A 27,032-nucleotide genomic window follows, 5' to 3' on the forward strand; every position below is an offset into this window, starting at 1 on the left:
CAAGCTAACTAGTGATAAGTTTATGGTTATTTATACTGTTAGGTAATAGGGTATTTTAATCTACCCCTTATTGCCATGGGGAGGTTTAAAAAAGCAAAATTCAAAACGGAGAAATTGCGCTGACATTTGAACAAAATAAATGGATTATTTTTCAAGTAATATTTTGTTTTTAGAAATAGTAAGGCAGCCCTGGTTTTGCATGGTGGTACTGTGGGACTAGAAAAATGGCCTTTTGGGGCAAACTGGTGCAAAGTGACCTTTTTCTTTTGGAGTAAAACATGCATGCACACACGCACGCTTACCTGCGAAGCAATCTTAATCGTCAATGGAGAAATGGATTGCTTGTGATCTTTAATTTTTTTTTTTGTTAAGGCACAAAAATCTCTTACTGTAAATTGTAAACGTATAGGGGAGTGACAAGCAGTAAAACATTGATTAAATACACTGTAATTTATAACATTAAAAACATTGATAGTTAAAGTACGTAACCCTTTGACGCAGCAGGTTCATTTCTAAGTGGATAGCTTAGAGCAATCTGGCGTCTCCTTTTAATAGTATTTTAAATTATAATTTTTATCATAAAATGACATTCATAAAAAAATCCTACCGAAACACATAATTTTAGAAAAATCAATACAATGCCTCAATTGTGATGTAAAATAAATAAGGGGAAATTAGTTTACAGTAAAATGTTTTGTTGTGTAAATGCTTGGGCATGACAACCCTAGAAGGCATAAGGCCCGATGTGTGTACTTTCTGATAACGAATGTTTGACTTTAAGAGAAGATTGTCAGAAGCTATTACAAAGAAGAATATAGCAACACAAAAGAAGAGGTGACTCTGCTGGATAAAAATGTGTTAGGATAGGTAAAAGCAGACCAGTCATTTATACGTAATAAGAGAAAAGGTAAATAATGAGGTTAGAGATAACATGCCATTCATATTATAGATTGTCACCTGGAGAAAATGAGGAAGTATTATAATCTCACAAAAAAACCCCTAAGCCTTCTTTGTTTCCAGTGAAACGTCAGAATCCTTCCCTGGGTCATGACAGACTCAGAGGAGCAACAGGGTATCACAGAAAACATATTGCTTCCCACCTCTCCCAGCAGATGGCCAGACATGCACCCAGTTGAGTACATGAAGAGATTTTGGAGATTCCTGTATGATAGGCAATGGCGAATGGAGAATGGATCTGAAAAAAGGGAAAATTAACCTCAAGGTTTAATAACACACCAGGGTGGTAAGCCACAAGGAAACAAGCATTTTATTATGTTGCTGGCCTACTGGGGATAATTTCGCAGTATCTTTTAAATTACAAATTCCCTTTGACCCAGAAATTCTAAGGTTTTATCTTACTGGTATAGATGCACGGGTATAGAATGATGTATTTACAAGGTTATTCATTGCCATATTATTTGTAATCGCAAAAGATTGGAAGCAGGAACATAAACCTCATCAGTAGTTGAACAGTTAAATTATGATTCATATTCTTTGTATGCCAGGAAGCTGTAAAAAGGGAGGAGGATGTTATGCACTGATATGGAAATATCCTTAACTGAAGAAAAGCAAGGGCGAAAGAATAGATTTGTTCATATATGCATTAAAAAATCTCTAGATAAACAGGAAAGGCACAACTTTAGTTACCTACTGTGTGGAAGAGTGAACAGGGCTGAAAGGGAGATTTCTCTATATACACCTTTATTACTGATCCAACAAAATTAAGTACTTTTTCTAAAGGTGTGTGTAAAAAAAAAGAAAGAAAAAGGTCTGTTAGGCTGGGTGTGATCGCCCCTGTAGTCCTAGCACTTTGGGAAGCCATGGCAGGAGGATCCCTTGAGCCAGGAGTTCAAGACCAGCCTGGGCAACATAGACAGACCTTACCTCTACAAAAAGAAATTTTTTTAAATTAGCTGGGCATGATGGTGTGCACCTGTGGTCCCAGCTACTTAGGAGGCTGAAGTGGGAGGATTGGTTGAGTATGGGTGTTCAGGGCTCCAGTGAGCCATGGTTACAGCACTGCACTCCAGCCTGGGAAACAGAACAAGACTTTGTCTCCAAAAGCAAAGAAAAAAGCTCTGTCCTAATCCCCTTTCCTTTGCTGCTGCTACCACTGTTTTTAAACCTTGTTAGGGCCAAAATGTATTTAGAAATATGGGTTATACACTGACCTTAGTGATGGCTTATTTATTTATTTATTTTGAGACGGAATTTTGCTCTTGTTGCCTAGGCTGGAGTGCAATGGTGCAATCTCGGCTCACCGCAACCTTCGCCTCCTGGGATCAAGCGATTCTCCTCTGTCAGTCTCCTGAGTAGCTGGGATTACAGGCATGTGCCGCCACGGCCAGCTAATTTTGTATTTTTAGCAGAGACGGGGTTTCTCCATGTTGGTCAGGCTGGTCTCAAACTCCCGACCTCAAGTGATCTGCCTACCTCAGCCTCCCAAAGTGCTGGGATTACAGGTGTGAGCCACCACACCTGGCCAGTGATGGCTTTAGACTGTCAAGTTCAAACAGGCATTTTCTGATTTCATGCTTTGAAGACAGTTTATGATTCATTGATTTTTTGGCACATGCATAGGTCTATTAAATATTTGAAATTGAAAAATATTTTATATTCCTGTAAGCATGATCAATGCCAAAAGTCACATACTTGCTCTATTGGGAACTTTGAAAAATACTATAAATATAAACTGGATGTCATATGTTTGTATTTTGTTATTTTCTAGTGTTTTAAATGTATCCGAAACTCTTAAGTGAATATTCTTTTAAAAAATTGATCGCAGAGGCTGGGCGCAGTGGCTCATGCCTGTAATCCCAGCATTTTGGGAGGTCAAGGTGGGAGGTTTGCTTGAGGCCAGGAGTTCAAGACCAGTCTGGGCAACATAACATCTCTTAAAAAAACAAAACAAAACAAAACAAAAAAACCCAACTTGAACATTGTGGTGCACGTCTGTAGTCCTAGCTACTTGGGAGGCTGAACCTAGGAGTTGGAGGCTGCAGTGAGCTATGATTGTGCCACTTCACTTCAGCCTGGGTGACAGGGCGAGACTCTCTCGAAGAGATAAACAAATGTAAGAATAAAAAGGTGATTGTAGAAGGCTTTCATTTCTGTTGGAATCAAGGGTTTCTGCCCTTTATTTATTTTTATTTTGTTGGTTTGATTCTGCCCCTCCCCTCAGGCTGTTTAAACATGTTAATTAGAATGTATTTTCTTTGGGTTTTTTTTTTACTAATATATACTTGAATTCTGAAGTATATGAAATATACATTCTCAGTAATATTTCAGGTTGTTTTGAAACATACATGCTAATTTTTTTTTTTTTTGAAATGGAGTCTTGCTCTGTCACCCAGGCTGGAGTGCAATGGCGCGATCTCTGCCGACCGCAACCTCCGCCTCTCGGGTTCAAGCGATTCTCCTGCCTCAGCCTCCCGAGTAGCTGGGATTACAGGCATGTGCCACCACGCCTGGCTAATTTGTATTTTTAGTAGAGACGGGGGTTTCTCCATGTCAGTCAAGCTGGTCTCAAACTTGCGACCTCAGGTGATCTGCCCGCCTTGGCCTCCCAAAGTGCTGGGTTTACAGGCATGAGCCACCATGCCTGGCTGCTAATATTTTTAATTGTCTTGCTTGCTTATTCTATGCAATTATATGTGTTTAAGTATTGAAACGCTAACAACAACCAAAGATAGTTTGGTTTGCTCTTAGCAGAATGATAAAAGTACAGGAAGCAAAACTTAGAAACTCCCATGAAAAAATCCCAGTTTTGCCTAAAAAAAAAAAGTTTTCCAAAAAATAAAAAGGAATAAAAAGGAGTGGAGCTACCATATGCTACAACATGTCCGATCCTTGAAAATACTATGCCAAGTGAAAGAAGCCAGGCACAAAAAGCCACATAGTGTATGATTCCATTCCTGTGAAATGTCCGAAACAGGCAGATCCACAGAGACAGAAAGCAGATTGGTGGGTGCCTAGGGTGGAGAGGGGAGGGAGGGTCGGTGGTGATTGCTGATAGGTATGGGGTTTTTTTGGGGGGTGACGAAAATGTTTCGAATTAGATAGTGGTAATGGTAACACAGCATTGTGAATATACTAAAAACCACTGAATTGTACACTTAAAATGGTTAGGATGGAGAATTTTATGTGACCTTTATCTTGACAAAAATTTTAAAACATAAAAGCAGTATGGTCATAAATTTTTTGAATGTATATTCACATCAGTATTTCAGTTACTATGAAGTAATGCAACTCCCTTCAGAGTCAAAACAAAAAACAAGTTAAATCATTAAGGATAATATAGTTTCAGAGCTGACGGACCAGATGGATTATAAATTGCGTTTATTATAAAGTGGCTGGCAATGCCACTGTAGCTGGTGAAGAGACCACGTCTTGAATTAAGGTTTCTCAGGTTTGGCCTTCAGTGATACTGATCTGACATTTAGAAACACACAAATGCACCCTCCTTAGTTGCTAAGCCAGAAGTTAAGAGAGAGGCACAGTGCATTTTTATTTCATCCATGTACTTTTTTTTTTTTTTTTTTTTTTGAGACGGAGTCTTGCTCTGTCGCCAGGCTGGAGGGCAGTGGGGCAATCTTGGCTCACTGCAACCTCTGCCTCCCGGGTTCAAGCGATTCTTTTGCCTCAGCCTCCCGAGTAGCTGGGACTACAGGTGCGCGCCACCACGCCCAGTTAATTTTGGTATTTTTAGTAGAGATGGGGTTTCACCATGTTGGCCAGAATGATGTCCATCTCTTGACCCCGTGATCCGCCTGCCTCAGCTTCCCAAGGTTCTGGGATTACAGGCGTGAGCCACCACACCCGGCCCCATGTACTTTTCTAAAAGCACTAAGGGCTTTTTTCCTCTTTTTCTCTTCCAAATGAAAACCCCACTCTGTTTTTGTTAAGTTCAAGCTGCGGTTGGTAGTGGTGAGCTCCTTGTCATTTAACGGAGACTGAACGAGTTCTGGAAGACAGGACCAGGTTTCAGGGCCAAGTGCTGTTAGCCTTCCATCCACAGGCCAAGGACCCAGTATCGGGAGAGCAGAGAGGCCGAGGACACACTGGTTCTTAGGAGCGCTCAAGGTTGTTCACCCTTGGGAGCAGTTTGTGAGCAGTGAAGGCAGGAAGGCAGGCCGTGAGCACCCAGGAAGCAAAGGCAGAGAATGCAGACATTCTTGGAAGATTTTTGTTAGCAAAGATAAAGGCTTCGGGAGGCCGAGGTGGGCGGATCACCTGAGGTCGGGAGTTCGAGACCAGCCTGACCAACATGGAAAAACCCCGTCTCTACTAAAAATACAAAATTAGCCAGGCGTGGTGGTGCATGCCTGTAATCCCAGGTACTCCGGAGGCTGAGGCAGGAGAATCGCTGAACCTGGAAGGTGGAGGTTGTGGTGAGCCGAGATTGGGCCATTGCACCCCAGCCTGGACAGCAAGAGTGAAACTCCATCTCAAAAAAAAAAAAAAGATAAAGGCAGGTGCAGGGTAGGCTAGAAATCCAGAAAGTTGTCCATAGACTGACAGTGATGAGGGCGTGTGTGATCATTTTCCACTTCATGCGTCGGAATGCACACAACTGCTTTCTTCAAACTGTTAACAGTACTGCTAAGAACTGAATTAACAGTTGAGATATTAAGTAACTTTATTTTAGCCATGTGGCAAAAATCAACCAGTCCATCACAGGCCAAGGATTTGCATTTGAGGAGCAGACAGAGAGGAGGTGTTAATGTGGAAGGGGCTGTGGGACACCTGTCGAGCTGCTCTCCTGGGTTAGAGGGCTGGTGGCGATACTGCCTTTCAGTTGAATGGCACTTTTGATGGTTTTCCCATTTGATTGTTACGGTTGTGGACCATGGGTAGAGTGTAGCTGTCTTTGCACACATTTTGTAGATACATAAACCAAGAGGAATAATAACTTAAGTGACATGTTTGAGGTTGGAAGGGTCAGTTCGTTTCAAACATGGAAGGACAGACAGTGAGTCAGCTTTTTTTTTTTTTTTTTTTTTTGAGGCAGGGTTCACCTTGTCACCCAGGCTGGAGTAGAGTGGTGTAGACACAGCTCACTGCAGCTTCAACCTCCTGGACTCAAGCAGTCCTCACACCTAACCTCCCGAGCAGCAGGGACTACAGGCATGCACCACCACGCCTGGCTATTTTCTATATTTCTATTTTAGAGATGGGGTTTCACCATGTTGCCCAGGCTGCTCGAACTCCTGGGCTCAAGTGATCCTGCCTGCCTCAGCTTCTCAAAGTGCAGGGATTACAAGCGTGAGCCACCACTCCTGGCCGTGAATTAGCATTTTGTTGTCTTTTTTTATTTGTTTTGAGACAGGGTCTCAAAACAGCCTTGAGCACTGTTGCCCTGGGCACTGTTGCCCAGGCTGGAGTGCAGTAGTGTGATCATGGCTCACTGCAGCCTTGACTTCCTGGGCTCAAGTGAGGCTCCCACGTCAGCCCGCAAAGTAGCTGGGAATACAGGTGCACACCACCACACCTGGATCATTTTTGTATTTTTGGGAGGGACCAGGTTTCACCATGTTGCTTGGGTTGGTCTCAAACTCCTGGCCTCAAATGATCCTCCCACCTGAGCCCTCCAAAGTGCTGGGATTACAGGCAGGAGCCGCTATGCCTAGCTAGCGAATTAGCATTTAAAAAATATATACTTCCTGGTTCCCCCTACAGGAGTGTTGATTCAGCAAGGTGAGGCCCAGGAGTCTGCATCTGAATCAGCTCCACAGGTGGTTACTGTGCAGCCAGTCTGTACTTCCCGTCTTGCCTGTGCCGCCTCAACATCGTGGAGCCTGCGTGTTTTGCTAACTCGAGAGCCCAGGTGTGCAGTGCATTATTTTTCCTGATAGGCAGCATTCTGGTTTTGTGAATGGGTGTGCCTTTGGTCCCATTGTCATCATCTGGGCTGTGGACATTGACTGGGTTCCTCCTGGGTGCCCAGCACTTTGTCACAGGTCCGGGCTTCTGCTTTTCAGAGTAGAGTGGGGAAGACAGCTGGACATGCAGCCGGGAAGTGAGGAATGCCGGGGCTGGGGGCGGGTGTGACCACCTAGCAAGGGGACCTGTCCATGCCCACGTGGGAAGTAGAGGAGGCCTCTGCAGGAAATGGCCTCAAGCTGTGAACATCAGGTAAGTGGGAGCTGGTCAGGGAAAGGTGGCAGCTTCAGAGGTCAGAGGGAACAACCGTGGTGTGGAGGGCCAGCAGAGGAACAGACGGCATGTTGAGCGAGCTGTAGATTGCTGTGACTGATGTGCTGTGAGGCATGAGTTGAGGAGGGAGACGCCGGAGTCAGAATGGGCCGAGCTGACTTCTAGAGCGGCCACTCTGACCTCTCTTCTCTGTGCTCATGGTGTCACCTGACAGAGTATCAAGGTCTGGATGAGACAATCCATGTTAAGTGCTTAGAACAATGTCTGGCAGATAATGCAACAGAAGTGTGTGTTATGACTTCCCATTTGGGTTAGAAGTTATTAGGGGGGCTTTGGGCTTGACCTTAAGGGCAATGGGAAGTTACTGAAGGATTTTAAGCAGGAAAGTCAGAGTCTGATTTGTTTCGGAAAACATAGAGAATGGATCCGAGCGGAGAAAGATTGAAGGCAGGGATGAGTTAGGCAGCTTTTTTAGTAGACCAAGGAGACACAGTGGCTTGGATAAAGGAAGCTGGGGCGAGGAGGTAGAGGAGTGGGCAGTTCTAGAAGATATGTGTGTGAGGGCGAATTAGGGGTCCTCAGCCAGTGGTTACTGTGGAGGAGGAGGCGATGTGATGTCTCAGTGTCTGACTTGGACAACTGGATGCTGATGTCCACTGCGTGAGAGCTTATGAGGAGTTGGGAGCTTGGGCAGGAAGATGATGATGAGCTCAGTGTGGACAAAGGTTTTTGAACCTCCAAGATATCTTGCCTGTAATCCCAGCACTTTGGGAGGTGGAGGCAGGAGGATCACTTGAGCCCAGGAGTTTGAGGCCAGCCTGGACAACATGACAAACCCCCATCTCTCCAGAAAATTAGCTGGGCATGGTGGCGCGTGCCTGTGGTCCCAGATACTTGGGAGACTGAGGCAGGAGAATCACCTGAGCCTAGGAAGTCAAGGTTTCAGTGAGCCGTGATTGCCCCACTGCACTCCAGCCTGGATGAGAGATTGAGGTCGTGTCTCAAACAGAAATTTTAAAAAGTGCGGTTGGGCATTTGCCTAGGGTAGGTGATTGAAGCCACGGACACTGGCCGGATCAGGCAGGCACACTGCATAGGGTGAGCAGTAGACCGGAAATGTGGAACCCCAGGAGCACCAGCATTCTGTGAATAGACAGACAGGAAACAGGGTGAGGTGAACAGATGGGGGTGAACAGTCAGAGGCTACCCAGTAGGTGAGGACTGGAGCTGGCCTTTGGGTTTAGCAGAGGAGAGGTGGTGAGTGCCATGAAAGCAGCAGGCGCTGGAGACAATTGCAGTGGTGAGTAAGGGGGCAGGAAACAGAACTGAAGACCGAGACGACGCAGGCTGGGGAAATGTTTCTGAACAAGTTACGTGTCCATGTGGACACCGTGTATTCTGGTCATGTCCTTGGGTTTAGCATTGTTTAGAAAGACAGAAAGGAGGACTGATCTTTTTTGTTTTTAATACTAAGCAATACAGACTTAAAAATTAAAACAAAAAAAATTATCTTACTTCCAACTCTCATTCCCAACTGTAGTGGGTAACCAGCATCAGCAGCTTGGTGTGTATCTTTCTATATTTTATCTTATATATACTTGAAAAATACATAAAAGCGTGTGTTTGCTTTTAACCAAATAGGATCATATGGAAATGCGGTTCTGTACTATGTTTTTTTAACTCAATATTTATGTGGTCCCTAAATACTAGGTTTGGGCATACATTTTTTCAGCATGTATTTCTTAAAGAGAAACTGACAGGGAAAATAAATATGATATTGTATTAGTCCGTTCTCACACCGCTATGAAAAAATACCAAGACTGGGTAATTCATGAAGGAAAGGTTTAATTGACTCACAGTTCCGCATGGCTGGGGAGGCCTCAGGAAAGTTACAGTCACAGGGGAAGGCAAAGGAGAAGCAGGCACCTTTTTCACTGGGCGGCAGGACGGAGTGCATGCAAGCAGGGGAAATGCCAGACACTTATAAAATCATCAGATCTCGTGAGACTCACTCACTATCACGAGAACAGCATGGGGTAACCGCCCTCATGATCCAGTTACCTCCACCTGGTCCTGCCCTCGACACATGGGAATTAGGGGATTATAATTCGAGATTTTGGGTAGCTTCACAGCCATATCAAATATATTGGAACTTTAAAAATGTTTATGTAATCTGTTATACGCAAATATTGTCCAGTGATTGAAAAGCCAGTGCTACTTCAGTCACAGTGGCTTTGAACATGTTTAGAATTCAGTGAGATGATGAGACCAAATTTTTATAAAATTTATAAAATTGTGAAGTTTGTGGTCTTCTTTTCTAGTGTCCTCCTGTCCCCCTTTTATCATTAGGAGTGATGCACCCTGCCATCTCTCTATGGACTGACGGGCAGATAGATATAGATGTTTATTAGCATACTTTTAATCGTGGCACCAGGGTTTCAAAACATGATTTGCTCATTCATTTTAATATATAAACTTCTAATTTTCTTTATTTCAAATTTGACATGCTTTTAAACCTAGACTGAGGCGAGTAGCTTCTACTGCCTGAAGATCACAGTGTGAGCTCTGCATGCCGGTTTCTCATGTCCTTGTGTCCATTTATTAGACGTCTTTTTGACTGAGAAGACACAAGACTTTGCCTTCTGTGAAGTTCTTTTTTTCTGTTTTTTTTTTTTTGGTGGTAAAATACATGTAAGATAAAAATACCATCATAACCATTTTTAAGCACCCAGTTCACGGCATTAAGTATATTCACATTGTTGTGCAACCGTTACTGCCACGCATTTCCAGAACTTCCTCATCTTCCCAAACCGAAACTCCATCCCCATTAAACACCAACTCCCTATCTCACCCTCCCCACCCAGCGTTGTCCGGACACCTACCATTCTATTTTCTATCTCTATGAGTTTGACTGCTCTAGAGACCTCATATAAGTGGAATTCTACAGTGTTTTGTCTTTTCGTGACTGGCTTATTTCACTCAGCCCAACATCCTCAAGGTTCACCTATATTGTATTATGTGTCAGAATTTCCTTCCTTTTTTTTTAAATTTTTTTTCTTTGAGACAGAGTTTGGCTCTCATTGCCCAGGCTGGAGTGCAGTGGCGCAGTCTCGGCTCACTGCAGCCTCTGCCTCCCAGGTTCAAGTGATTCTCATGCCTCAGCCTCCCAAATAGCTGGGATTACAGGCATGCACCACCATGCCTGGCTAATTTTTGTATTTTTAGTAGAGACGAGGTTTTGCCATTTTGGACAGGCTGGTCTTGAACTCCTTGCCTCAAGTAATCTGCCTACCTTGGCCTCCCAATGTGCTGGGATTACAGGCATGTGCCACCATGCACTGCCAATTTCCCTTCCTTTTTATGGCTGAATAATATTCCACTGAGTGAAGTTTTATTTCATTTTCAGCAAAAGGTTAGTGAAATGTTGAAAAGCAGTTAAAAAGCAAAACAGAGCTATTGAAGGAGATTATAGAGAGTAAGAGATGTGGAATTGTAACATGTTATGGCCAAGTAAAGAAAACGGGAAGAGGAAAGGGTAAGGGGTGGGGCCCAGGCACCCACGTGAGGTTGGGGACCATAAGGCTCTGTTGCCCCTTTCCCACTGGCGATGGGGCTACTTCAAGGCATTGGGATGATGGGAAGAGGGCCCAGGCACCCACGTGAGGGTGGGGACCATGAGGCTCTGCTGCCCCTTTTCCACTGGCGATAGGGCTACTTCAAGCCATCGGAATGACGGGAAAAGATGGATCACTTTTGGCAATAAATGTCACATCTGATCTTAACTTGAAATTGACCTGATTGTGGCTTTTGAGTAATAATGTCTGGTCTATATAATATGAACCTGTTAGCCAGATCTAAACCTTTCGTTCAGAAGTGATAAACATCAGCATTATCAGGCATTATGTGAAACCAAGTTCTTTAGCTGATTTTAGTGTTACTTTCTGTTGTCTCAATCCTAGATAATGTCAAATAGAAATACATATTTGCATTCTTCAGATTTATATTTTAAATGAAAATATTCCGGTAATTATTGCATCTATTCTATTTCAGAAAATACTTGACAGTTTAATTATTAAATAGAATGTCACTTTAAACTAGTGATATATTTGACTTACAGTATTTTTAAACTTAACATTTTTTTTCCTAAATAGGAAAAAATGTACACTGACAATTAGATTCCTCTGATGTAATAAGGTAGATCATTTATTGCACATATTTGGGGTTCCTACTATTTTTTTTTCTGCAATAATAATGCAAGCAGTACATACAGGAACATGCTTTTGGGATCTTAAACTTTGGAATGTCCCGTCTAATGTTTACCTAAACTGCTAAGTTTAAATTTGCTTTGATATATTTTCAGTTGTTGGATTCTTCTGAGCAGAGAGAAAGGTTTTTTTCTTTAAGTGGAGTAATCATGAACGTCTATGAATTCGTTTTCTACTGTAGCCACAGCAGTATACCATAGAATAGTTTTGGTAGTTGAATATATTGGGAATACTTACATTTAACCAAAATAATAGAAATTCCCTGTATTCTCTTTGGTTTTAGAGGCAAATCTAAAATCTGGAAGTTGAAATGAGGATAGTTTGGGGCTCTTAGGAAAACCTTAGGGAAACTGTATGAAACAGAAAAAGGCTTGCTGCTGGTGCCGGAAGAGTGACAGCGTGCTGGGGGGTTTGTGCGTGAGTGAAGGTGGGGCCAGGTGGGAGCCTTCCTGTTTCTGGATGGATGGTCTGTGCAGTAGTAACTCAGGCTGCATGGTTCTTGCATCATCCGAGTTGTGAAGTGCTCTTCCTCCACTTCCAGGTCCTCCTTGTTATGAGGACTTAGGCTTTGACTAGGGCTTTCATTTAAAGGTGACGAAATTTGTTCATAATAGACTTTTAAAAATAAAACACCGATATTCCACCTTCCTGGGACCAACAGTCCTAAGACCCTGCCACCTTGTCAGGATTCTTCATCTCCCCTACTGGTCCATTATTACCCTCCCAGCCCTGCCAGCCTTTCAGCTCCCTTGCCTCTTCCACTTCATTGCGCTTACCTGGCAGAAACCACCCCATTCAGTCCGTTCTCCATGCCCATTCACCTCCACTGACCCGCAGAGGCCCTAAGTGCCGCCAGCATCTCTGTTAGTGCATCCCGCCCTCTTTCTTCTACGCGGCATGCTGCCTACCCGTCCTCTCTTCTAGATGCCATTTCATACCTTCTCCCCTCCTATCTTCCCCAAATGTAAATGCAGAATGATGACATTGTGTTTGTTTTTTCTGTGTGAAATTGGAAGAAATCAGAAAAGAAGTTCCGCCAACTCCCACCACACCTCTGGATCTGCACCCCATGTCGTCTGCCCTCTTTCCCTTTACTGCAGGTGATCTGTGTGCCCCAGAAAAGGTCAGCCTCTCCTCTTAGTCACTTGACTTACCTGCTTTCAGCTGGACTCATCAGTTCCCACCTCCCCACTGGATTCTTGCCCTCACTATGCAAATGTCTGTCTCATCCTGCAAAGGTCTTTCTTGACCTCATATCTTCTCCAGCCACTGCACTGTTTTTCTTCCCCTTTACTGCAGAGTTCCTTGGAAGAATTTTCTGTACTCCCTACTTTACTTCCACTCTTCCCATTCTCTTTGAACTCAGTCCAGTGCGGGTTTTGACCCACCACTGCAGCATGCTGCAGATGTCACAGTCACCATCGATCTCCATTCCAGCAAGTCCGACCAACGAGCATCAGTCAGCTCATTTGATCCACTGGCATCAGTGAATACAGTTGATCATCCTCCTGGAAATAAGGATCTTCAAAGATCTTGAAGGGTTTCCTGGTTTTCCTCCTCCTCCCTGATTGCTCCTAGCCTCTTTTGCTGATGCCCCTCAATGAGACTGTTGGGGGCTTGATCCCCATCTCTTCTCACCCTCCACCCAGGGCCTCACTGACTTGCATGGAACAAAATGATTATCCCCATTTGCAGTCTCTACAACACACCCAAAAACTCCAGACTGTGAATTGCGCTCAACTGTCTAATAACCATTTCAAATTTAGCACGTCCAAACCCAAACTTTTACACCTTCCCTTCAAAACATACTCTTCCCGTAGTCACTCCCTTCTCAGGAACCAATGACTCCATCCTTCACTTGCTTCCGCCAGAAACCTTGGACGCATCCTCGTGCCTTTCTTTCTCTGCGATCTTTGACCTGTCAGGAGCTCCTGCTGGCTCTGTGGTGAACAGGTCCAGAGTCCCTGCTTCTCACCACCTGCGGTGAGCCCACCCAGGTCTGCTGCATAATTGCAGTCATTTCTTACCCATCTCCCCACTTCTGGCCTCACCTTCTCACAGGCTGTTTTGAAGACAGCATCCAGGGGAATCCTTTGAAAACTGGTGAAGGGCACGGCTCATGAGAATCCTTACTTAGGCTCTTTCTTTTCTCTAATATTGATCTTAGTTCAGATCCTCATTAATCCCTGGGATTATTGCAGTGAACTCACTGCTGATTTCCCAGTCTTAATCTCCTCCAGCCCAGGGGTAGCAGTGCTTCCAGCGACCTTTCATTGCTCCAACACACCCATTTTGAGCACATCCCTTATGCTAATGACTGACTGAGACTTTACCAGTTTTGCCCCGTTTTCTGTTCAGAGTCCTCAAAGCCTGTAGATAAGGTGATTTCTATAGCCTTCAACATTAAATCCAGGTTTCATGCTGTGTGCTGTTGTTCTCTGAAGGGCTGCCCACTTATGACCTCACCTGCTTCCTCCATACACGCTGCCCATGCCCCAGCCCTGCTGAAGCCCTTGCTTATCAGATACCTTCTGCTTTTGTGAAAGAGGCTCTCACTGGCTATACAGCATGTTCAGAATTCAGCTCAATTCAAGTGCTGTGTCCTTCAGCAAACCTTCCGAGAAGCACTCCCACTTCCCATCATGGATGGCTTCAACTCAGCTCCCGCAGTATCCTGGTCACCTCTCACCCAGAGCACGTACTGCTCTGAGGTTCCTGCCAGCTCGTCTGTCTGTTCTTTAAAGCATCCTGAGGAGTGGACAAGCCCTGTTTCTGTGTTGCTGCAGCGGCCAGCATAGACGAGATATGCACTATTTCTTGAAAGAACTGTAACGTCCGATCGAGGTGGAAGCACTCACTTGTGCTTTGATGCATCTCCCCTCCAAACACAGCAGTGAAAAGGTACAATTTAAGTAGAGAAACTAACCAAAAAGCATAGCCAGCCCCCCAAGCAAGAGGAATACCCTTCAGTACACAAACAGACTAGAAACCTAGCATGGTAAGCCTGAATTGACTGGATTTCACTGGCCACCGAGCTGCAGGCTCCAAGCAGGCAGTGTCAGTAGGAAAGTGGGTTCTTATAGGGGTAAGGGTAACAGGGACTAAAGTGTTCAGTGGAGTTAGAACTAGATGTAGCTACTTTTTTTTTTTTTTTTTTTTTTGAGACACTCTCGTCACCCGGCCTGGAGTGCAGTGGTGTGATCACGGCTCACTGCAGCCTCAACCTGCTGGGCTCAAGCAGTCCTCCTGTCTCAGCTTCCTGAGTATCCAGGTCTATGCTACTGGGTCTACGCATGGTGTGTGCCACCATGCCCGGCTAATTTTTTATGTTTTGTAGAGATGGGGTCTCACTATGTTGCCCAAGCTGGTCTTGAACTCCTGGGCTCAAGCAGTCCTCCAACCTTGGCCTCCCAAAGTGCTGAGATTACAGTCAAGAGCCACCATGCCTGGCCTTAGATAGTTTTTGGAGCTGGAGTTAGATAAGGTTTCCCCATCTAAGGCAATTCTCTGCTATACAGATTGGGGCTCTATTGGCAGTTGTGGTCCTAGGGAGGTAGAATGCAAGGCCTGGGATGAGCCATGCTATTCCATGGTTCTCTACCAGGGTCTGCACTGTTGGTGACATAACCACGCAACAGAATCCTGCATCACCATGGAAAACCTAGTTCTGGACGGAGGCCTTGGAAGGCTTGGAGGGCAACAACCACAGAACACTAGTGCTATGGGCTGAATACTTTTGTGTTCCCTGCTCTGCCAAAGTCATATGCTCAAATCCCACTCCCTGGTTTCACTGTATTAGAAGGTAGAGCCCTTGGGAGGGGATTAGGTCATGAGGGTGGACTCCTTGTGAATGGAATAATGTGCTTAGAAGAGACCCCATAGAGATCCCTGGTCCCTTCCATCATGTGAGGACATAGAAGCTGGCAGTTGGGCCCTCACCAGACACCAAATCTGCTGATGTCTTGCTTCTGAACTTCCAGCCTCGAGAACTGTGAAGAATGAATTTCTGTTGTTTATAAGGTAATGGGAGTTGGTTACAGCAGCCTGAATGGACTGAGCCACTAGACAGGGAGGAGAGCACCAGCAACAGAAAACCTTCTGTCGCGATGAGCCCGAGACCCCAATTCCTCTATGCTCAAAGACCTCTAATACACATCCTCACAGAGCTGATGCCTTACAGAGCTGTACATTTACTGCATCGGAAATTTAAGGACAGTCTGGCAAAAACTGTCAAAATAAGTATGTTTAAGATGCTTAAAAAGATAAATTAGCATCCATGAAAACAAACAAGAAATTTTCCAAAAGGAAACAAGAGCAAGAAGATATGACCCAAAAAAGAAAAAGAAAAAGGAAGAAGAACTTGAAATCTAGTAAATGAAAAGGATATTAGCCAGGATGATAGACTCTGGACCAGACATAGTCAAAGACAAAATTAGTGGATTGGCAGTTACTTCACAAAATTGACCCAGATGACAGGGACAAGATGGAGGGGCACAATGATAAAATTCAAGGTCCTGAATTCAGGCAGGCCTGGAGCCGACTCTGTACTTTGACTTGACAGTTATGTGCCATATTATGGCTATTTATTAATTATTATTTTTTGAGATGGAGTTTCGCTCTTGTTGCTCAGGCTGGAATGCAGTGGTGCAATCTCGGCCCACTGGAACCTCCGCCTCCCGGGTTCAAGCGATTCTCCTGTCTCAGCGTCCTGAGTAGCTGGGATTACAGGCATGCACCACCATGCACCACCATGTCCAGCTAATTTTGTATTTTTAGTAGAGATGGGGTTTCTCCATGTTGGTCAGGCTGGACTCGAACTCCCGACCTCAGGTGATCTGCCTGCCTCGGCCTCCCAAAGTGTTGGGATTACAGGTGTGAGCCACCATGCCTGGCCTAATAATGGCTTTTTAACTGAAGCTAGTTTGAGTCTGTTTGCTTTTTGCCTGCAAGAGAAATAATCTTTCCTCACGTACGAACCCCTTCATGAGATGACAGTGTTTCGTTAAAGTTAGGCATTAGATGATCTGACAGTCAGCTAGAGTTAATTATCAGAGATGTAAATCAGTATTTGATATGATTAATATTGGCACATAAGAAATCTCAGAAACTTAGGAAGGAAAACAAACTTGGTGGGAGGACATGGACAGAAGACTGGTCTACTCGGCGGCCTGTCCCTACCCTCCTCCCGCACGCTGCCCAGCCCAGGAGCCCGCTTCTGAATGCTGCGTTCGATCTCTGAAGAGGTTTCAGCACTTACAGATCCTTACCAGGTTTTAAGCCACATTTGGGTGATCTTCATTAGTATTGTTGGCATTTCTTTGTGTTTGCAAGTATGCACTGAAATACTGAATTGAAGAGCTATTCATGTTCTTTAGCTAATTTTATGGTCTCAGGAGCAGCCTTGTCTCCAAAACTCACTGTATAATATGTTTATAATGTCTATATATATTTAATTGCAATAAAATATACTAAGATAAAACTTGCCAGCTTAAGCAGTTCAGTGAATGCTAGATTCATGTAGTGGAATGTGCTTGTGTCCCCTCCCCACCCCCGCTGTGTTCAGCCTCTGCTGTTACTCCCCAGCCAGGCGCAGCTTTGGATGTGTCCACAGTCACCCTGCTGCTGTCTTCCGCTCTCTCTGACCACACTCAGTTCTGAGCCCCACATATGTTTCTGTTGTCTTCAGCAGTGCCCTGGGATAATTAGAAACCAATTCAGTGAAATTGTGGCTAATTCTAAGAAACAGTTTCTGAAGTCATTTTAGGAGATTTGTTCCTACTCTGGAGGGCTCCTGCAGCAAGAATTCTCCAGCTCTCCCTGCTGACTAGCCAGCCGCAGTCCAGGCTGTGCTTCCATTAAACCCACACCTCCAGTTGCCTTCACTAGGACCTCCCCTGCTGCTAGGTTTAAAGAGAGTGCCCTTAGGTTTAAACGTCACCAAACTCGTTTCTCCCTGAATGACGCCCCTGGTCTTATGGCGGCAGCCAGGGCCCTCTCAGCTTGTCACTCCAGCCCTGCAGCTACCGTCTTACAGAGCCAGGGCACAGCTGATCAGGACCCCCAGTATTCTTAGCCTGCCACACTCAAAGTTGAGCCTCCATTCCAGAATGGAGGCTGGACAGAGGTAGGAAGGCCCACTTTGCCCATGACTCCACTAGCCAGGATGCAGCATCAGCACCACGTAGCTGGGGTGGGGTGGAACTGGGGGAGAGGGCACTACATTATCAGCTGCAGCAGTCTGGAACAGAGTCGCTGCCTCACTGACCTGGAAAGGGGAGGCAGGGAGCAGTCTTGGTTCAAATACAACAGACTCTGGCCTTTCTTACTGAATTTTCAGTTGTTTGCTGTGAACCCTTAGAATGATCTCCAGAGTCTTAGAACAGTTGTTTTCTTACAATGTTCACCTGTTTTCCTTGGGAGCAAGCAGGTCAGTGGAGCTTCTTGTGCTGTCATGCTAGAAGTTGATTACCCACAGTAGGGATTCTTGCAGAAGAAATATTACTTTAGAAGAGAGGCTGGGCACAGTGGCTCAAGCCTGTGGTCTCAGCTACTTGGGAGGGTCACTTGAGCTCTGGAGGTCAAAACTGCAGTGAGCCATGGTCACACCATTGCACTCTAGCCTGGGTGACACAATGAGACCCTGTCTCAGAAAGAAAAAGGAAGAAAAGGAGGCTAGGACAGGGGTGGTGGCCTTCTAGGCCATCTTTCCTCTCTCTCCAGCAACTCTAGATCACATGTCTGTGAGTCATTTAAAATGTCTTCATTCAGTTCTTGTCAGGATCCTGTTCAGGAAAATGTTTTGGACTTCTCTGGCTGCTGAGAAGGTGGACTTGGATTCCCCTTCTTTCCCTGCTGTCCTTGTCCCAGGGCGCAGGGATAGAGGGAAGTCAGATGGTCTGTCAGTGTTGTGATTTGTTAGGGAATCTGTGTGGTCCATTGATGCCCTCTTTCTCTGGAGGATCACTGAGATCCCTTCCCCATAACTTGTAATGAGGTTGCCTTTGTGTGAAGACTGTGGAGCCTTGATGAAAGGCTTTCTTTAGGGGGTCTTTCTTATTTATTTAATTTTGTTTTGTGATTTTCTAGGAGTTCGCAGCACTTACTAAAGAACTCAATGTATGCAGGGAACAGCTCCTTGAAAGGGAAGAAGAAATTGCTGAACTGAAAGCAGAAAGGAATAACACCAGGGTGAGTGTGACCTTTCTGTTCACCGCCTGCCCCTGGAGCCACTGTCAGGAGGAGGGGCGCTGTGTCAAAACGAAAGGACGACCCACTCTGTCCGGCCTGAAATACTTTTCATACCTTTTCCCACTGAGCAGACTGTGATTAGTCAGCATGATAACACATTAATGGCTTGAAATTTGTGATGAGAATTTGTGATATTTTAATACAATTGAGAGGAATTTGTTTTTCTGCGGAATTGAAGGGACTTCATTTTAGTATGAGACTGTAAAGGAGTTATTTGCCCCAGATTCAATCATGAAATTAAAAATGCTCTTTAACAAGTCTTTATTTTGGCCTTTTATTTCAGCTGCTGTTAGAGCATTTGGAATGCCTTGTCTCCAGGCATGAGCGGTCTCTTAGGATGACCGTGGTGAAGAGACAAGCGCAGTCTCCAGCAGGCGTGTCCAGCGAAGTGGAAGTGCTGAAAGCACTGAAGTCCTTATTTGAACACCACAAAGCTCTGGATGAAAAGGTGCCATCAGCCACATAAGTCTTGGTTTGTGCACATGCTGTGTATTAGGCCAGCTTCACAAGTGTTGGTGTAACTTTTGTTTTTTGAAGCTTCTTGAATTCTTGGAAATAACTTCTCTAAGAAGACAGGGTTTTGTAGGTTTAAAAAGTACTAATTGGCTTAAATGTCTTAAAATTACTAATGTATATTGATTTGCTGTTACGAATTGGGTAGTATTAGGTTGTTGCAAAAGTAATTGTGGGCAAAACCTGCAATTACTTTTGCAACAACCTGATATTTCGGGGGAAGATTTATTTTTCTGAAACTTAATTTAGAGCCATTAACAAGTTTTCTTGACAGTAAGATCAATGACAGACATTAATGGTATTTTATTATGTTATATTACACTAATATATACATTAAGTGTATATATTACACTTAACTATATATTAAGAATAAAATAAACAGTATACACACACACACAAACTCAACCCCTTTTATTTTCAGGTGAGAGAGCGATTACGAGTAGCACTTGAAAGATGTAGTTTGTTAGAAGAGGAATTAGGTGCCACACACAAAGAGGTAAGCTTGAGACTTCATCATGAGTTCAATTGGGGGGGTTTTATTTTTATCCTTTAATTATTAAAAGCAGCATAAGGCCAGACGTGGTGGCTCACACCTGTCATCCCAGCACTTTGGGAGACAGAGGCGGTCGGATCACCTGAGGTCAGGAGTTCCGAGAGCAGCCTGACCAACATGGTGAAACCCCATTTCTACTAAAAATACAAAAATTAGCCAGGAGTGGTGGCATGTTCCTTTAGTCCCAGCTGCTCGGGAGGCTGAGACATGAGAATTGCCTGAGCCCAGGAGGTGGAGGTTGCAATGAGCTGAGATTGCACCATTGCACTCCAGCCTGGGTGACAGAGCAAGACTCTGTCTCCAAAAAAAAAAAAAAAAAAGTAAAAGAAGTATAAGGACTGTAGTTGTACATATCACATGTTACTTATCTTCCCAATTGAGGACCAGCCTATCTGAGTCATTTTAAGGACTACAAAATGATGGTTACCTAAGGACTCATCTGGCCAGTGGATAATAAATTCCATCTTTAATGATCTGGTTATTTTCAGATTGGGTAGCATTGCCATATGCTTTCTCTTTTATACTATGTTAAGCAGTTTTTAGTTGTGTTTTTCCAAAAGGAGTTTTGCTATCTTTACTTATTTCTCTTATGTAAGGTATTTTACACTCATATTCAATTTTTTGCTTTCAGCTAATGATTCTTAAAGAACAGAATAATCAGAAAAAAACTCTAACAGATGGAGTGCTGGACATAAACCATGAACAAGAAAATACACCAAGCACGAATGGAAAGGCAAGTCTGTAGGCTTTGTCTTTATTCTGTTTGATTTCATTTGTTCACAGTATGTGTCGGGTTATGTGGGAAACAGTTGCTAAAGTACCGGCTTAGAGCTGAAGTGGTCATGAAAGTTGTGTAATCCAACAGATTGCATAAGTCAGTTTTGATTTTAGCTATTTCCTGGAAGTATTTTTATTTTATAGCTCACCAAACAAGGGTATTTAAGGATTTTTTTCCCCCTATCAGAGATCTTCTGATGGTTCTTTAAGCCACGAGGAAGACCTTGCTAAAGTAATTGAGCTCCAAGAAATCATAAGTAAGCAGTCAAGGGAACAGAGCCAAATGAAAGAACGCCTGGCTTCCCTTTCCAGTCATGTGACAGAACTGGAAGAGGATCTGGACACCGCTAGAAAAGATCTCATCAAATCTGAAGAAATGAACACAAAATTGCAACGAGATGTCCGTGAAGTGAGCAATAACAAAAATTACAGTCTTGTCATGAAGTTGTATGTTTGGGATGTTTTAGTTAAATGATTTTTTTTCTCTGTTTGTCTCTTACTCTCCCAATTACTTTCAACCTTTGGATTATTGTATAAGTTATATTGAAAAAGAGAGAGTGCTGTGAAACTGCCATAAGCTACCTCCCCATTTTTGTTGTGAAATCTCCTGTCCCTGAGCTCTTCAAAGTAGAGAACTAGTCCCACTGACTGACATGGCCATGGAGTGGACGCCACACTGGTCTCTCCTACCTGTGCTGCTTTAATATTCTTTAATGTCCTTGTTTGTAGATTCTTCATCTGTGCAATTTCTAGGCTGTCTTAATTTGTTCTTATGTTCAGATTGCCTTCTGTTGCACACATACTTAGCAAGCAGATATTGATACTGGCTGTGCTAGTTCACGTAGGGCAATGTGAGTATAGTCTCTTAACTGTGGGAGGGGGCGTTGCTGGTGGTCTTCTCATTTTCTGACCTGCTCCTTCAAGGAATTTGTGGCGTTGAATATTAATGGTCAGACAAACAATCAAGAGTGGAATTTGCTTCTACATGGGTCATCAGGATCGTATAGCAAAAATATGTCACAATATACTCATTGCTGACAAATATTTCTGCCATTATAACTGTGAGAAACTATTTGATCATGAATGCCGGGCGTGGTGGCTCACACCTGTAATCCCAGCACTTTGGGAGGCTTAGGCGGGCGGATCACGAGGTCAGGAGATCGAGACCATCCTGGCTAACACGGTGAAACCCCGTCTCTACTAAAAAATACAAAAAAATTAGCCAGGCGTGGTGGCGGGCGCCTGTAGTCCCAGCTACTCGGGAGGCTGAGGCAGGAAAATGGCATGAGCCCGGGAGGCAGAGCTTTCAGTAAGCCGAGATCGGGACACTGCACTCCAGCCTGGGCGGCAGAGCGAGACTCCGTCTCAAAAAAAAAAAGAGAGAAACTATTTGATCATGAAACAGTGAGGCTGAGTGCTTTCTCAGGTGCCCTTCCTGTCACTTTCTAACCTGCGCTTTGTCCCTTGTCAGGCGCCTCAACCGTTGAATGTCTGCTTTTCAGTTTGGTAGTTTGACGTTGAGTAATTTCATGTAGGAATTCACCACAGGAAGAACATTTGCATGTAGTATGTCACCTAAGGTTCTATTCTTTGGCTACAGCAGGAGATTATGTGGCAGAGATTAATATGCAGAGAATTTTGAAATTCTTTTAAGACCTATCACTTTTATTTTTTAATTTTTTATTTTAACTTTTAAGTTTGGGGTACACGTGTAGGTCTGTTACATAAGTAAACTTGTGTCCTGGCGGTTTGTTTTACAAATTATTTCATCACCCAGGTACCAAGCCTAGTTATTTTTCCTGATCCTCTTCTTCCTCCTACCCTCCACCCTCCACCCTTTGATAGGCCCCAGTGTGTGTTGTTCCCCTCTGTCTGTCCCTGTGTTCTCATCAGTTAGCTCCCACTTATAAGTGAGAACATGAGGTATTTTGTTTTTCTGTTTCTGTGTTTGCTAAAGATAATGGCCGCCAGCTCCATCCATGTCTCTGCAAAGGACATGATCTCATTCTGTTTTATGGCTGCATAGTATTCCATGGTGTATACGTACCACATTTTCTTTATGGAGTCTATCATTGATGGGCATTTAGGTTGATTCCTTGTCTTTGCTGTTGTGAATAGTGCTGCAGTGAACATACATGTGTGTGTGTCTTTATAATACAACGATTTATATTCCTTTGGGTATATACCCCGTAATGGGATTTCTGGGTTGGTATTTCCATCTTTAGGTCTTTGAGGAATCTCCACACTGTCTTCCACGATGGTTGAACTAATTTACCCTCCCACCAAGAGCAGGAAAACATTCCTTTTTCTCCACAACCTCACCAGCATCTGTTACTGATTGACTTTTCCACAATAGCCATTCTGACTGGTGTGAGATGCTGTCTCATTGTGGTTTTGATTGGCATTTGTCTAATCGGTGATGTTGAGCTTTTTTCCCCTATCACTTGTAATATTTAGACTTTGCTAACTTTAGTCATTTTATAAATAGGGAACAACTTGAAAATAGTGAATTCTGGGGGTGGAGGACAGGTATTTCTCAAGCAAAAAGTTCTGGTCCTAGCCTTAAGTGTTTGAAACTGTATAGTAATCATCTTGTAGACTTCAGGTAGTTGCATCCAATTAAATTAAACTGGTACTTTTGTTTCCATTTGTCAATATGCTTGAGTGTTGTAATTGTATGAGAGTTCATCCAACCCTTATCCTAGAAAGTGGGACTTGTATCTCACTACTGTGTCCACTGAGAGAGGCCGCACCCTGTCCTGTGTGAGACCATTTGTAGCGTGAGGCAGACGTAGACTGCGTCTTCTTTGAGGACACTTTCACCTCCTTGAAAAATATTTAGATATTTGAGTGTATATATTTTTATAATATTATGTAGAAACAGGAAAGCTTGGTCAACTGAGTGGCCAGACATAGTATTAAGAGAGACAAGTCTTTGTTAATCGTATAGGTGAATATTTATGGTATTTGAGGTAGTTACATTTTCATTCACATTTGAGAAAATTGACATCTTCATCAATTTAATTTTGAGGACATTATTATTTATTTATTTTTTTTTTTAAGACAGGATCTCTCTCTGTTACCCAGGCTGGAGTGCAGTGGCGCCATCATAGCTCACTGCAGCCTTGAACTGCTGGACTCGAGCAATCCTCCTGTCTCAGACTCCCAAGTACCTGGGACTACAGGGGCGTGCCACCATGCATGGCTAATTTTTGTTTCTTTAAAATGTTTTTGGCCAGGGACACTGGCTCACGCCTGTAATCCTAACACTTTGGGAGGCCAAAGGAAGGCCAAGAAGGATCTCTTGAGCCCAGAAATTCAAGACCAGCCTGGGCGATATAGTAATACCTCTATTTCTACAAAAAATTAAAAATTAGTTGGATATAGGGGTGTGCACTTGTAGTCCCAGCTACTGGGAAGATTGAGGTGGAAGGATCCCTTGAGTGTGGGAAGTCAAGGCTGTGGTGAGCCTTGATTGCACCACAGCATTCCATCCTAGGTGATAGAGGGAGACTCTGTCTCAAAAAACAAAATAAAATATTTTTGTAGAGACAAGGTCTTGAACTCCTTGCCTGAAGCCATCCTCCCGCCTTAGCCTCCCAAAGTGCTGTGATTATAGGAGTGAGCTGCTGTATCTGGCCTGAGGATGCTAATTTTTAATTTGATTGGAAATTTGGGATTTACTTCAGTTTTTTTCTCTCTTAAGTATCTTAATGTGTAATCGTTAATTACCTACTTTTTTGTCCCCTCTGAAATACCTAATTTAGGCCATGGCCCAAAAGGAAGATATGGAAGAGAGAATCACTACTCTTGAAAAACGCTACCTCGCTGCACAGCGTGAAGCCACATCTGTGCATGACCTCAATGATAAACTTGAAAATGAAATTGCAAATAAAGATTCTATGCATCGACAGGTAATGGATTTTATCGACCTTTGTCTGGCTTTAGTTAATTATTAATGAAGTTAAAGACCCTTTTTCTCTCACTTTCATGTTGGAAATCAAGTCCAAATATCAAGTTTTTATGACCTTAGAATATTATGTTCAAGACATGTGGGAGTTCCTTCAGTTTAGAGGTTTTGATTACGTAGGATTTGATTTAACCAATTTTGTCCTCAGTTTTTTCTTTTGTTGTAATTGAAAGTTAATCTATTGCTTGTTAGCATTTTTACCAAAGGAGCAGAGAGTGGCAAAGAACTTCAAGGCAATTGGCTATTTGTAACTAAGTGGGAGCACTATGATACATGAATAGTATGACAAATGAAGTCTTGGTCGGATGCGGTGGCTCATGCCTGTCATTCTAACACTTCGGGAGGCTGAGGTGGGAAGATCGCTTGAGCCCAGGAATGTGAGAACAGCCTGTCTCTACAGAAAATTAATAAATAATTAGCCGGGCATGGTGGCATGTGCCTTTAGCCCTAGCTACTCAGGAGGCTAAGGAGGGAGGATGACTTGAGCCCTGGAGTTCAAGGCTTCATTGTGCTATGATTGTGGCCCAGTGCCACTGGACTCCAGCCTGGGCCACAGAACGAGACCCCGTCTCTAAAATAAAAAATGCGGCCAGGCGCGGTGGCTCACACCTGTAATCCCAGCACTTTGGGAGGCCGAGGCAGGTGGATCATGAGGTCAGGCATTTGAGACCAGCCTGACCAACATGGTGAAACTGCGTCTCTACTAAAAATACAAAAATTAGCTGGGCTTGGTGGCGCGCATCTGTAATCCCAGCTGCTACTCAGGAGGCTGAGGCAGGAGAATCGCTTGAACCCAAGAGGCGGAGGTTGCAGTGAGCCGAGATTGTGCCACTGCACTCCAGCCTGGGTGACACAGCTAGACTCCGTCTCAAAAAAAAAAAAGGGCAGTGAAGTCTGTAATAAGAAATTGTGTCTCCTGTGGTTTCGTAAATCATACTTATTCTTGTAATTACGAGTATCACTGTATTCCAGCCTGGGTGACAGAGCAAGACTCTGTCTTTAAACAAACAAAAAAAAAGCTTCTTAAAAGTTATTTAGGAAAAGCAAACACTTTGACAAGAGGTGTTTTGCACATTGAAACCAAGACCAGGAAAGTGGGCATGTACTCCTGGCAGCAAGAAAACCTTACCCAGGCCGGGCACAGTGGTGCACACCTGTAATCCCACCACTTTGGGAGGCTGAGGCGGGTGGATCACTTGAGGTTAGGAGTTCAAGACCAGCCTGGCCAACATGCCGAAGTCCTGTCTCTACTAAAAATACCAAAATTAGCCAGACCTGGTGGCACATGCCTGTAATTGCAGCTACTCAGGAGGCTGAGACAGGAGAATTGCTTGAACTCAGGAGGTGGAGGTTGCAGTGAGCCAAGATTGTGCCACTGCACTCCAGCCTGGGTGACAAAGCGAGACTCTGTCTCAAAAACAAAAACAAAAACCTGACCCAGAAGCAACTCCCATCACTGTAGCTCTTCCATCATGACTCTCTTAGTCTGTATCTGCATTTCAGTTTGTTTCAATCTGTTAAAAACTGATCAGCTAGAAGATTTGTTGCATTTTGATGCTTTGCTCTCATTTTATAGACTGAAGATAAAAACCGCCAGTTACAGGAGCGCTTGGAATTGGCAGAGCAAAAGCTGCAACAGACACTGAGGAAGGCAGAGACGCTCCCGGAGGTGGAGGCGGAGCTGGCCCAGAGGGTGGCAGCGCTGTCCAAGGTAGTGCCATGAGCTTCATTCTGGTTCGGCTGCCAGGCCTGTGACTGTGCCTTGCCTGTGTACCTTGTTTGTCACTGTTCTTATTACATCAGCACCTAAATCCGTGGAAGAGCACGGATTTGGTTTGAGTGCTCTTTCATCTGAGATTGGAACAGTTTGTAAATGCCAGACATGATCCTTTTATCCCGAAGTCTACCTTGGTTTTGTGCGCTGTATACTATTTGTCCACGGCATGTGTGATCTGAGAGTTACTGCTTCTTAGAATTGTTTTGGTCACCAGCTTAAGCATAGGATAGAAGTCTCTGTAAAAGAAGGGTAGTTTTTCTCAGAAATAGGAAGATGCCGTTCTTTTAAAAACACCATCAAGATAAATTCTTAATAAACACATTTTTAAGTAATTTTATTATTTTGAAATTACTTAAAAATGTGTTTTTAAGTAATATTTATTCATTTGTCCAACAACTGTTGACTAGGCATGTGCAAGACACAGTCCCTCCAAGTTCTCCCTATTCATGAGGGAAGCAGCTAAAGAGGCAAATGCTGTCATAGGTCCTGGGATCGGCGAGTACCCAGGGAGCGCATCACCGGGCACAAACCCAGCCTCTGGGGCGTGGGGAGCCCAGCACTGCAGTGCCAGGCAGGCGAGCAGCAGGAGCTGAGGCCCCTGTCTGTCGTCCTGAGTCTTCTTGCTCAAGCTTTTCAAGCTGCTGGGGAGGGCATCCTTCTGGACCATTCAGATGGTTTTAGGGCTCACACACCTGTTCCTTCTAGCAAGTTTGTTGCTAACAGCTGTAAGAACCTATCCTCCCACTCCATGATCTGCTTTTAAAGTCTCGATGT

General features: G+C 44.0%; 1 protein-coding gene across 22 annotated transcripts in view; it reads left to right on the forward strand.

Annotated features, from left to right (window-relative positions):
• The window catches only part of PPFIA1 (PTPRF interacting protein alpha 1), a 117,830-nt gene that overhangs the window by 35,167 nt on the left and 55,631 nt on the right, over window positions 1-27,032 (forward strand). For all 22 annotated transcript variants that reach the window (XM_034933249.4, XM_034933254.4, XM_055093705.2 and 19 more), the window contains exons 3-9: window positions 18,507-18,608; window positions 18,952-19,116; window positions 19,603-19,677; window positions 20,366-20,467; window positions 20,699-20,920; window positions 24,279-24,425; window positions 26,058-26,192. In XM_034933249.4, the coding sequence (XP_034789140.1) occupies window positions 18,507-18,608; window positions 18,952-19,116; window positions 19,603-19,677; window positions 20,366-20,467; window positions 20,699-20,920; window positions 24,279-24,425; window positions 26,058-26,192 (948 nt within the window). The remainder of the gene's footprint in view (window positions 1-18,506; window positions 18,609-18,951; window positions 19,117-19,602; window positions 19,678-20,365; window positions 20,468-20,698; window positions 20,921-24,278; window positions 24,426-26,057; window positions 26,193-27,032) is intronic.

The sequence above is a fragment of the Pan paniscus genome, chromosome 9, assembly GCF_029289425.2.
Source record: "Pan paniscus chromosome 9, NHGRI_mPanPan1-v2.0_pri, whole genome shotgun sequence".
NCBI classification, from domain to species: domain Eukaryota; kingdom Metazoa; phylum Chordata; class Mammalia; order Primates; family Hominidae; genus Pan; species Pan paniscus.